The sequence below is a fragment of the Tursiops truncatus genome, chromosome 10, assembly GCF_011762595.2.
Source record: "Tursiops truncatus isolate mTurTru1 chromosome 10, mTurTru1.mat.Y, whole genome shotgun sequence".
In the NCBI taxonomy this organism is placed as follows: domain Eukaryota; kingdom Metazoa; phylum Chordata; class Mammalia; order Artiodactyla; family Delphinidae; genus Tursiops; species Tursiops truncatus.
This window is the reverse complement of record NC_047043.1, coordinates 68,007,921-68,020,089: the sequence shown is the minus strand read 5'-3', so window position 1 is coordinate 68,020,089 and position 12,169 is coordinate 68,007,921. Positions and strand designations below refer to the sequence as shown.

The 12,169-nt window shown below is 45.5% G+C and overlaps 2 protein-coding genes across 2 annotated transcripts in view; one reads left to right on the top strand and one right to left on the bottom strand.

Annotated features, from left to right (window-relative positions):
• The first annotated feature begins 108 nt into the window (after positions 1 to 108).
• The window catches only part of CHDH (choline dehydrogenase), a 76,018-nt gene continuing 63,957 nt past the window's right edge, over positions 109 to 12,169 (top strand). Inside the window, exons 1-2 of the mRNA XM_019947621.3 lie at positions 109 to 1,498; positions 2,292 to 2,360. The gene's annotated coding sequence lies outside the window, so the exon portion shown is untranslated. The remainder of the gene's footprint in view (positions 1,499 to 2,291; positions 2,361 to 12,169) is intronic.
• IL17RB (interleukin 17 receptor B) lies at positions 2,011 to 10,641 on the bottom strand. Its single transcript, XM_033863737.2, is given in 9 exon segments — positions 2,011 to 2,086; positions 2,088 to 2,562; positions 3,766 to 3,864; positions 5,005 to 5,149; positions 6,176 to 6,241; positions 6,967 to 7,109; positions 8,584 to 8,602; positions 8,604 to 8,632; positions 10,470 to 10,641. Coding segments are annotated over 9 exon segments (1,224 nt in total).

The window sequence follows — 12,169 nt, the reverse complement described above, 5'->3', positions numbered from 1 at the left end:
TGATTCAGAGGAGGTTGGTTTCTGATCCAAGTTTTGACATAAGCCGTCTTCTATTACTAGCACTTACAAGCACCGTGAAGACTGATCATGACAAGTAAGTGAGCTTTACCACATTAATTGTATTGCCTCAGGCATTACTAAGTATTTGCTTGTGAACCTGCACACACTATCCTTCCTTATTTTGGTCTTTATCTGTAAGACATGTATTAGAAGGAGTGGCATGGTCCTTTAAGGATAATCTACAAGAACATTTTAAGAGTCATCCACCTGAAACTGATCCACATTCTAGAGCAGATGCAGTCTTGCACTGTGTGAAAGAGACAAGCTTTCCTAGAAAAATATGGATGCTAATATAAACAACCTTTTGGTGACCTCTGCATTAAGAAAAAGATGCTTTGAGAAAAGTAAAAAGTTGGAAGACTTAAAATGCCACACATCTCTACATTCTGTAATTCTATGGTAGATTATGTTTTTTGTTTTTTTTTTTTTTTTTTTTTTGCGGTAGACGGGCCTCTCATTGCTGTGACCTCTCTTGCCGCGGAGCACAGGCTCCCTACGCGCAGGCTCAGCGGCCATAGATCACGGGCTCAGCCGCCCCGCGGCACGCAGGATCTTCCCAGACCGGGGCACGAACCCATGACCCTGCATCGGCAGGCGGACCCCCAACCACTGCGCCACCAGGGAAGCCCTAGATTCTGGTTTTTATTTAAGTAAACCAGTGCAATAATTCATTTATAAAAAGACTAATTACTTCAAGAGGGCTAACTTCAACATATGAATTATTTTTGTTTTGAACATGGAAAGTTATGTAATAACCATAAAACTCTGAATTCTGACAGTGACTTCTAATAGGTAACTTTGGGCAAAAGTAGACATCAGCTCTGCAAGTGATGTATTTTGTTGTTGATGTTAAAAGTCACCTGTACAAGAGTCAGATAGGACATGAATCTAGTTCTGAGAGGGAGGGTCCTATGCAAATACCAAGTTTACAAGTGGTTCCACATAAAGTAGGTCATCTGGTCAGCAAAGACAGGTTCAGCTTGTTATTCTCTATTTTTGTTATCTTAGAAATAAGGACTTGTGTGTGTAATAGAAGGTTTTTCACCTAAGAAGTTATTGAGTGAATTAGTGAGGACTCTTAGGTTTGGCATTCATTAATTAAACTTAGAAAGTTATAGAGCTAAACAATTCTACCTACTCTGCAGAGCATGGACTATTCAAGACTGGATATTTGGCTGGGAGATGCTTTATCATTGATTATCTGAATGGTTACAGTTTTGTAAGTGGTCTTTTTTTTTTTTTTTTGCGGTACGCGGGCCTCTCACTGTTGTGGCCTCTCCTGTTGCGGAGCACAGGCTCCGGACGCGCAGGCTCAGCGGCCATGGCTCACGGGCCCAGCCGCTCCGCGGCATGTGGGATCTTCCCGGACCGGGGCACGAACCCGTGTCCCCTGCATCGGCAGGCGGACTCTCAACCACTGTGCCACCAGGGAAGCCTTGTAAGTGTTCTTGATTTTTAGGTGTGAAATTGACTTAGCTTTATAGTTATAAATTCAGTTTCTGTTCTTTAATGCCACAGTAGTTAGTAAATTTGTAACAATTTTATAAGCATAAAAACTTTTAATTACTAGACTAAGGTGTATGTATTCAGTTGTGAATCCTCCCTTACTTTTGCTAACGCAGGTATACATATGGTTGACCCTTGAACAACACAAGTTTGAACTGGGCAGATTCACTTATATGTAGATTTTTTCAATAAATACATACTACCGGTCTGCAGTTGGTTGAATCCACGGATGCAGAACCACAGAGACAGATAGTGGACTGTAAAGTTATACATGAATTTTCGACTGCACAGGGGTCAGCACCCCTACCCCCTGGGTTGTTCAAGGTTCAGCTGTAATCCTCCCTACAAGTAGCCTGTACGGTAAACTTCAGAATCATCACAGATGCTTTCCTCCTGTAATTGGAGCAGTAGGAAGGCTTTAAGGTCTCCTGCTTCGTGGCTGGGCTATGGGGAGGAGCAGCTGTAGTGGCAGGCGTGCACCCTTCTCCCCGTCGACACACGTTTGGCATGGAGAAGCTCTGCAGAAAGCTGTAGCATCCTTCATGAGGCGGTATGTGGGGCAGACACTGAGCCCAGTGTCATTGTCTTTGGTATCCTCTCTGAAATAGACTACCACGTATTTGTGCAGATGAGTCTGGCTTCTCAGATCGCTGCGGAAGAGGTTCAAGGCGATGGGGAACAGGTCTTGGGAGTTCTGACAGAGGCTGCCCCCCCTCTTGCCACAGGTACCATCACACATGGTGTTATCATTGGAAAGAAGGAAAATGACCTTATCCGTGGCGCTCTTCTGAGTGGTAAGCCACTGCACGGGACCCGTCTCGGCTATTTTCTTTTTCTGCCATTTTTCAAGGATGACTTCACTTCTGCAGTGGTTTTAAATAAATTCAGTGAAGTAGCAAACTGTGTGATGGAAACATATTTCAGATGGGTAAACCACAAGAACCTTAATTGGGGGCAGTAGTGTGGTAGTAGAGAAGGAAGTCTTCTTGATCCTTTCTGTGGGGGAGAAAAGCATTTGTCATCTGTGGACAGCAAATAACAGGCTTTTACTCTAGTCTAAACTATCGCTGATAAATGATCCCTTGCTAGGGCACATCAGCTAAGCACCAGGGATGTTATTACTGCCAGAGAGGAAAATACCCCTGATGTTCCTTTTGTACACATCACCTGAAACACACCAGTGCTTAAACCTTAAAGATGCTTAAAAGATGTTTTTCTAAGTCCCTGTCACTGAATTAGTCCTCTTGATTAAGCCCGTAGCTTTTCAAATAAATTCATAGAAACTGTTCAGGTTTAAGGTACTCTGTTTCAGGTGGGTGGCTGTAAATTTAGTATTTTTAGTGCCATATGTGAACAAGGACAGCTGACCTCTTTGCCCTTCACATCACGTTTTAAGTTGGGTCAACTCAGTAGTTCCATCTTCTACCTACAGGTGGTAGAGTTTCTTTACAGTTCCGTAAGGTTAAGTGGTGCCCCCATTTCAGCTGGAACTCAACTGGAATTCTGTCCTATACGTGTTAAGGAATGGAAACTAGGTATGAAACTAACGAATACAAGTCAAACAATAGCCATTAATATAAGTATTCTTAAGGTCAAAGTTTGACGTGGCTAGCTTACCTAAGAAAGAAAATGGGATTAATCTTGTTCTGTATAAAACATCACAGACAACTCAAAGACTACATTTATATTTCCTTGTCTACGTGTGGAGGGGAGAAGAAGCAGAGGTTTTCAGTTGGCCTCCCTCTAGCTGTGTATCTATATAAATATTCTGATTTCTTATTCAAGTCTTCAGTGTTGTAGAGTTGGCAAGATCCTTAGAGTATATGAATCCAAATGAGTGTTGGTCTTATGCTTTGGAAGAATTACTTTTCAAAAGTAGGAACTAGCGTAGAGTACCTATCACAGGTAAAATGTAATTTGTTATCAGCTATCTTTGGCCAATTACACTCGTTGTAGATGCCTCGATGGTAAAAAGAAAACAGGGGATAGCAGATCTGGAGTCCCAATCCCTGCTTTACCTTAGCGGATGTGGTCCAGTCATTATATTAGTCTTTAGGAGAGCTATGAGGCATTAAATAAATGTCTGACTCTTGTGTAATGCCAAAATGTGATTGCCTTTGGAGGAATCTCCTTTAAAAAAAAAAATCAGTGTTATTTCCTCATCTGCGTTTCTTTAAAGAACTGAATTAGAACCCTTACCATGCCTCCAGGTCAGATAGATCCCAACCACCAGCACCCACGTGGCCACCAGCAGAACCGAGAGGAAGAGAGGCAGCCATCCACCCAGCACACTTCTGCCTGGAGAAAACCAAGCTTATTCATCTTTAGCAGAACAGAACCAAATTTATCTCTTATTTGGAAACTAAAACTTTTACTCAGTGCTTTGTGGAAGTTTTGGTCCCTTTAAAGCCAAGGGTCAGTAGATCTCCCCGGGGTCTGCAGATCAGTGTGTTTTTCCATTAGAGTGTCCAGGTGTTCCATTAGATTCTCAAAAGGGAGAGGGGGCCCAGGAGGTTAGGAACAGTCCTCTAAAATCATTTTGGCCTCTTACTCCACATTTTCACTGTGATAACCAGAGTTTACGTTTTTTTTTCTTTGCTGAATTAATGTTATTCTGGGTGCAATTACTTAATACATAATATGGATAGATGGCGTTTTTAAAGGCTGTTTTGTCAGACTGACAGATGTGGGAGGTCATGCCACCTGGTTACGGGAATGTTGAGGGTCAGTTAAGCTCCAGCGTGTGAAAGTGCTCAGGAATCCATACGCACTGCGCCTACACAGCAGTCAGGATTGTTAGGAGGTGGGTTTCTAAGACCAGCACCTTTTAACTTTTTTTTTTTTTAATTAATTTATTTATTTTTGGCTGTGTTTGGTCTTCGTTGCTGCGCGCGGACTTTCTCTAGTTGCGGTGAGCGGGGCTACTCTTCGTTGTGGTGCGTGGGCTTCTCATTGCGGTGGCTTCTCTTGTTGCAGAGCATGGGCTCTAGGCACGTGGGCTTAGTAGTTGTGGCCTGAAGGCTGTAGAGCACAGGCTCAGTAGCTGTGGCACACGGGCTTAGTTGCTCCATAGCATGTGGGATCTTCCCGGACCAGGGCTCGAACCCATGTCTCATGCACTGGCAGGCGGATTCTTAACCACTGAGCCACCAGGGAAGTTAAAACTTTTGACCCCACCCCTGGGCTAGTGCTGGAAGCATTTTGTCAACCTGCAGTGAAGGTACTAAGATCGCTAAATCCAGAGAGACATTGTCCAGAACCAGCTGCTCTCAGGCACCAATGACGTGTGTCTCTTGGTGCCACTATTCCTAATTTGTTATCCAAATGTCTGTGTGGCCACAATGAATCACAGTATCAGCCAGGCCTGGGCCACTGAGATGGATAAGAAAGTCAAAAAGCAGTGAAATGCATGTTCCCTCATATACTCAGTCCCTTTACAGCCCTGATGTTTTTCAGCAGATCCTTGAGGCACTCTGAATATCAATTTTGCACCGTTGATTTTGTTTCCCTTCTTGTGTATATCCTGCTTGGTCATGGATCTTGATCTCATAAATGAAGCACAGGTATGGAAATACGGAGTCAGCTAAGGAGAAATGAGGGGCTCAGCCTTATTTCTACTTTCACCAGAACTTCTCTTCCCTTTTTTTCTGGCTTCAGCCCCTCTCTAGCATTGTAATAGGACATTTTTTTTCCTTGGTCATATGTCTGTCGCAAAGCCCTAAAATCCAGACTAGTGACTCAAGACCAAACACCTTCTAAGACTCCTGAGCTGTGAACCTAAACTTTGTACATGTTGCTAAGATGTTAATTTCCTTATCTAAAAGGGTTAGGTCACATCCTAATACATATACTAATATGTCCTCCAAAAAACAGAGCTGTGGGACTCCTCTTGACCTAAGCCAGCGCTTTACGACATGTAAGTCCCTTGGGACTAGTAGAGTCTGGTTCCCTGGAAAAGGGGTGCAGTCCTAACGTGCTGATGGGTATCTGCTCTGCCGGGCGTGTCTGAGCTCTGCCTGTATGTCCCAGGAATGAAGAACAAAAAGGCCCTTATGTCTTGGGTGTAGCTGTGTCCTACCGGGACCCTCCATGGCCCCACAGCATACACTCAGAGTGGAAAGAGCTGTGAGAGCACCTGCTAGCCCAACTTCCTGTTCTCCAGCGCAGTAAACTCAGTCCCCGAGGGGACAGAGTTGCCCTTCAAAGTTCATATGCTGATTGGGAACCCAAGCCTGCTGATTTCAAGTCCTTTGTTACTTCATTTTGCAGTGAAAATGGAGGCTTGGGATAATAAAATGGCTCAGAGTTCCTCTGTGTTTCTGTGACAGAAAATAGGAATAAAAGCACCTTGGAAAGTCAACAGCCACTCACAAAAGCAGAAGGGACCGTGATGATAAGGTCAGCTTCCTGACCTCACAGCTGTGAAGATGGAAGCCAGGATTCCCCATCAATGTCACATAATGGTGAGACTGCTGGCAGAAGCGAGCTGGGGAGAGAACTCATCTGCTCCAACTAGAAAGACTCCTCAAAGGCAACGAGTTGCAGTGCAATGGGTCTTCAGTGCCCTTCCCCTCTCCTCCCCTCCCCAGAGCATCTCGTTCAGCTTTACCTGGACCACAGCACCTTCACTTTCCCCAGTCCCTTGAACCACCACGGAAGTTCGAGTTAGTTCCTTCTGGTGCAGGTGAGTGAGACAAAAATCAAGAATTAGGAGCCAGGGACTTCCCTGGTGGCACAGTGGTTAAGAATCCACCTGCCAATGCAGGGGACACGGGTTTGAGCCCTGGTCCGGGACGATCCCACATGCTGCGGAGCAACTAAGCCCGTGTGCCACAACTACTGAGCCTGTGCTCTAGAGCCCGCAAGCCACAACTACTGAAGCCCTCGTGCCTAGAGCCCGTGCTCTGCAACAAGAGAAGCCACTGCAATGAGAAGCCCGCGCACCACAACAAAGAGTAGCCCCGCTCGCCGCAACTAGAGAAAGCCTGCAGGCAGCAACGAAGACCCCAATGCAGCCAAAAATAAATACATTAAAAAAAAAAAGGTATTAGGAGCCATACAAATGATTAGATCAAAGACTGCCAGTGAAGACACCGCTCTTCCCAAACTGACTTTGAACTCATTAGACTAAGCGTGAGTCAGGATTCACTCCATACTTCTGAGACCTCTACCTTTGGTTGGTTTTAGAGTCACAGGGATGTTTCCAGGGATGCTCCCAGGGACTTGTTTTTCTTTGTCTGAATTAATCAAAATAGCCCAGCATATTTGTACAGCAGACAGTTCTGCCCGTGCTCTCTCAAAAGAGAGCCTGTCCAGGAAATCTGCATTCTTCAACAAGAGAAGGAGAGCTGGAGGTTGAGGACGGGGGTGGTGTTGAGGAAATGAAGGGGAAAAAAGTACCTCCAACACATAAGAAGTCCCAATTACAGTGGTATTTTGTATGAGAGCCATATATCTGTTTCCAAGGGGACTGGTTGTAAAGTTCACTTCTACCGTGGTCTCATTCTTCTTACAAGCAGTGATGTTTGGATCCCACAGACTTCCTGTAAGTTGAGAGAGAATCACAAGGCTGGAGTTGCAAACTCAGCCCTCATTTAAGTCCCCATAAGGGCTTGACAAAAACAGATGTACATTCTGAGGCACACGTCCAAGAGATACTTATTCAACTACACAGTGTGCCTTTTATTTATCATCTCAAAGTAACCTGCTGCCCAAGAAAGTTCAGTGACCCCACGTCACTGCTTTGCTGAAAACAGCTTCCCTGGGCTGAGGGTGGTGAGAGGCACAGGCTGGGTTCTACTACTACATTCTATTCTCAACATCCATTTTGAGTGAAGGGCTGGGGTCAGGGTTTCCTCCTTTCCGGGATGCGGGGCAGGAGCCACAGGTTAGGAGACATGTCTAAGTTTATAGAGTGAGGGAATTCAGCTAGAACTAGAACACTCTGGGTTCCAGGAGCTCCATCCATCAGACTGCTCTGCCCCAGCTTTACCGGATGTCAGGAAATAAGGAAATATCTCATGGCTTAGAAGATACCCGGACAGGTCTACTCTGTGAGAAAAAGCTGGTGGTTTCATTCATGTGGCTTGCAAATCAGCACTCGGTTAATTTCCAGGAACATGATATAGAATACCGTGTATTACTTTCCCCACCCAGGAGGCCATTTCAAGTCCCAGCTCAGAACTGTCTTTAGGAGTTGGGTTCTAGGACTGATTTGAGGCCCTCAGACCGCCTCACATCCCAGTGACCTCCAACACTCCAGATCTCTCCTGGTGGGGGGCGAGAGAGGAGGCACAATGCTCCAAGTCTGCCTTCCAGCGAGGAGACGCGTGCACTCAGTCTGTTGGGGTTCATAGGGATGCCTGTGGGGTGGGGGTGCCTAAGCAGCAGGGACTGATCCCCCAAAACCACTAGCCTCATTAGCACCCTAAGACTATTACCCAGAAATGCACAGAAATCCTTGTAAACCCCTTGGAAGTTGCCAGTTGGGACTGATTATCCTGAAGGGGCTTATTTAAAAATGCAAAAGATGGGGGCAGGTTCTAACAGTCTGGCCTGTAGGATGTAGACCCCTGTGAGGTCACAGGTTGACAGCCTGCTTCTAGGTCACTACTTTAGCTAACGCTCCCACCTTGAATGTTTGCACGTCCAAGCAGAAGGTGTGCAGGGTCCCCGTGACCACAGTTCAGTGGTACTGGTGTCTGAGCAGGTGGGGGACTTACAGATTCCCATCCAGGCAGGAAGGGCCTTTGGTTTGGGCTAAAATGTTACTTTAACCAAGGTAGCAGGGTGTTTTTTTTCTGTGACTTGCTCACCATATAAACCTACTAAGAGTCTGTCCATCCCTGGGTCCAGTGGGCACGGCGCTGGCCAGGATCAGCCTTCACAGTCTGAGCAATTCGGATACATAACAGCCCCACTCTAGGCCTCAGTTCCTTCATCTTAAAAAGCTTGAGCTGCGCTGACTCACGGTATGAATTTCTTCTAATAACAAAAGCAAATGCTGTATTTACTTACCTGCCTCGATGCACTTTTTGTTTGTATTTCATTATGTGGTCCAGGCAGCCTGGAAATTTGAATGAAAGTTTTTACATTTTAGAAGAAGGTATCTCTGCTCCACCCCCTTGCCAACAAGTGTGCATACACATATGCTTACCACACCTGTAATGAATTGTCAGACATTTCAGATATGAGGTCAGATAGCAGATTTAAATGAGATGCTAACATCATACTGTTAAACAGAAGATTATCTATTCAGGAAGTGATAACCAGAGTCTAATTAAATACAGCCTTTATCAAAACTATCTGTGATCCCCAAGAGAAGACTTAGAAACCAACCATTATTCAAAAATGAGGTTTGGTAATATGTGTAGATACTGCCCCTTCCAGGAGGTGGAGCTTAATCCCACCCTATACCCCACACCCCAGGATGGGGTAGACTTAGTGATTTGTTTCCAAAAACTAAAATTTGGGAAAGGGAAAAATACTAGATTACACAGAGAAGCCTGGCAGACACCACTTAACCAGTGACAAAGGTGAGCACCACCTGTGACGTCCTGTGCATGTCACCCACCCCTGATAGAGTGTCATGAGAAGAGTGCTTCACCTCTGCGGAATTCTCACCAAACACACCTATATCCCCAGTCTAATCATGAGACAAACACCAGACCAACCCAGATTGGGTTTGCAGGATGTATGGCCATCACTCCTCAAGACTGTCATGATCGTGAAACACAGGGAAAGACTAAGAAACTGTCACAGATCAGATGAGACGAAGGAGACATGGGGGACTAAATGCCACTGAGACAGAAAGAGGACATTAATGGAAAATCAGGTGAAATCCAATAAAGTCTGGAGTTTAGTTCATAGAAATGTACCAGTGTTGGACTCGCAGTTTTGACAAATAGACCACGGTAATGTAGGATGTTAACGATAAGGGAAACTGGGTGAGAAGTATATGGGAACTCTTTGTACTAGCTTTGCAACTTTTCTATAAATCTAAAATTATTCCAAAATATAATTTAAAAAATGAGATTTAGTCTCATCAAGAAAGCTGGGCACTACTGTGTAGTAAATGATGTGATGCCAAGAATACACTGGACCACGACCAAGGAACAATGACAGATTGGAAATTGCCCCATTTGGCTTCAATGCTACACCTGGGACAGGGACAGGCATGGGATACAGAACAGGTGACCCAGCCGAGTGGGGGTGACGTGGGAGCTGCTGGGGCCGGGCACCGTGCTGGACCCTCCTCACCCATGATCCCATCTCATCCTCACCCCAACCCCGTGTGTGATACTGAAGGTGTGACACCAGAGAGCTGATTGTGTGTCACAGAGCAAGGGAAAGAACCCAGCACTCGGTGCCACCTGCCTCTTAACCGCAGCTCAGGGGAGAAACCTATTGGAGTCTGTACATCCTCAGAGACCAGCCGCACGCTGTCAGACTACACAGCCTGCCAGGCAACTGAGGCTGGAACAAGCGTTTTGCGTCAACAACAAAGAATGGCTAAAGTGCATCAGTCCAGAAGGACCAGAGTTTGACTGTCAGCTTCACTTCTGCATGTGTAACCAGGGCAAGTTACTTAAGTTCTCAGTTTCTTTATCTGTAAAACGGGGCTGTCCCAACCTTGGGGTTGTTTACGGCTTAAGTGAGATGATGCGTGTCAAGTGCTCAATCAGTGCCTGACACACAGGAATGGGCTTTCCCCTCCATTTCACCTGACTTAATCCTCTCCTTGTGAGTGAGGTGCAGTTACTGTCATGTCCATATTACACACGAGGAAGCCGAGACTCAGCAAGGCCAAACGCCTTGTCCAGGGTACCTGGCTTCTCTGTACCAAACCACATACCAAAACAGGTGTCCCAGCAAGACAGTAAGAGAAGAGTGAGGAAATGCACCTGGTGAGGTGAAGTTCACAGCCAGGGAGGGGCCATCTTCATTCATATTTGCATTGGGGATGTTATGGGCCCCAATGAAATAGACTCTGTTCAGCTCTACAGGAAAGCCAATGTAGGAAAACGTCCACTGCAAGGCAAAGCGGGAAGCCCTGAATTTCCAAGTACTTTTCATTTATAATTTCATTCCTTAACCTACTGCTGAAACTCATGTCTCTAGTCAACGTCTGCTAAGGAAATGGACCCCACACGGTTTGCCAGTGTAACTCACAGACTCAGAGAAGTGTAAAATTCTAGAGTCAGGATGTAATTTAAGTTCAGCTTCCCTCACTTTGCTGATGGGGAAACTGAGGCCCAGGGATGCTGACTTGCCCAAGGCACAGAGCAGAGAAATGGCCCCAAATGGGATTTGAACCCAGGCATTCTGCTTCAGGCTCCAGGTTGTAGCTCTCAGCAGCCTGTTTGTGAGCACAACATCCACACCCCCAACAAAGGACCTGGATTAGTGGCAATTAGCCAAGTGTCTCCAAGTGCTTACTTTGACCTAGAAGATTCCCTCAGTCCTTCAAGGCACAGGGGACGAAAAGAAACCGAGTGCCATGTTGAATATGGTCAAACCACAAGCTTTCATTTGCCAATTAGGCAAAACGCCATCTTTTTCCTTAAATGCATACACAAGGGATGAATGCTGAGCTGGTTCCACTTCACAGTTTGAGGGAGACTACATGGCCCCATGGTAGGCTATGATGGGCCATAGATTAACCGCTAGTACACTTGACCCTCAAGCCTGGCCATCACCTCCGTTAAAGACCAGAGGTGGGTTTTTTACCCCTCTCTGCACCTCAGCCGTCTCTGCTACAAGCAGGGGATAACTCTAGACCACCATGAAGGTCCCTTCACACTCTAATGTTTAACTGCAGGCTTTCAGGACAGTCTAGAATATTTACTGAGTTTTCCCAGGTTAAGGACTGGCTATGCCAAGAAGATAAGTAGAAGAGTGCAGTCCATGGTGCCTTTCCCAGGTGCTTTAAAAAATTCTTCTTCTAATATAAAAGGACTCACCTGAGATATTTAAAAAATCATAGCGCAACTGTGATTTCATCGTGTTATCTTTTAAAAAGAACTTTTAGGGCTTCCCTGGTGGCCCAGTGGTTAAGAATCCGCCTGCCAATGCAGGGGACGGGTTCGAGCCCTGGTCCAGGAAGATCCCACATGCTGCGGAGCAGCTAAGACCGTGTGCCACAACTACTGAGCCTGTGCTCTGGAGCCCGTGAGCCACAACTACTGAGCCCGTGTGCCACAACTACTGAAGCCCATGCTCTGCAATGAAGAGTAGCTCCCGGTCTCTGCAACCAGAGAAAAGCCCGCACTAGCAACGAAGACCCAATGCAGCCAAAAATAAAATCAATAAAATATATAAAATTTATTTAAAAAAAATAAAAACTTAAAAAAAAATAATATCTTCAGTGTCTAAGAAAGGCCAGTATTAAATCCTTTGGAGTTAACTGCTCGTGTCTTTTTATAAGAAAAAATAATTAGCACTTTGGTTTTGTAATAAAATACTGGACCTAAAAGGCAGCTGCAAGTTCCAGTGACATGACACAGCGTGGTTAAGTCCACCAGCTCTGGAATCTGATCCTTCACGGCCTCAACATTTCTAAACACCTTGTATGACAGAAGGCAAGACTTTTGATAGTTTGAGT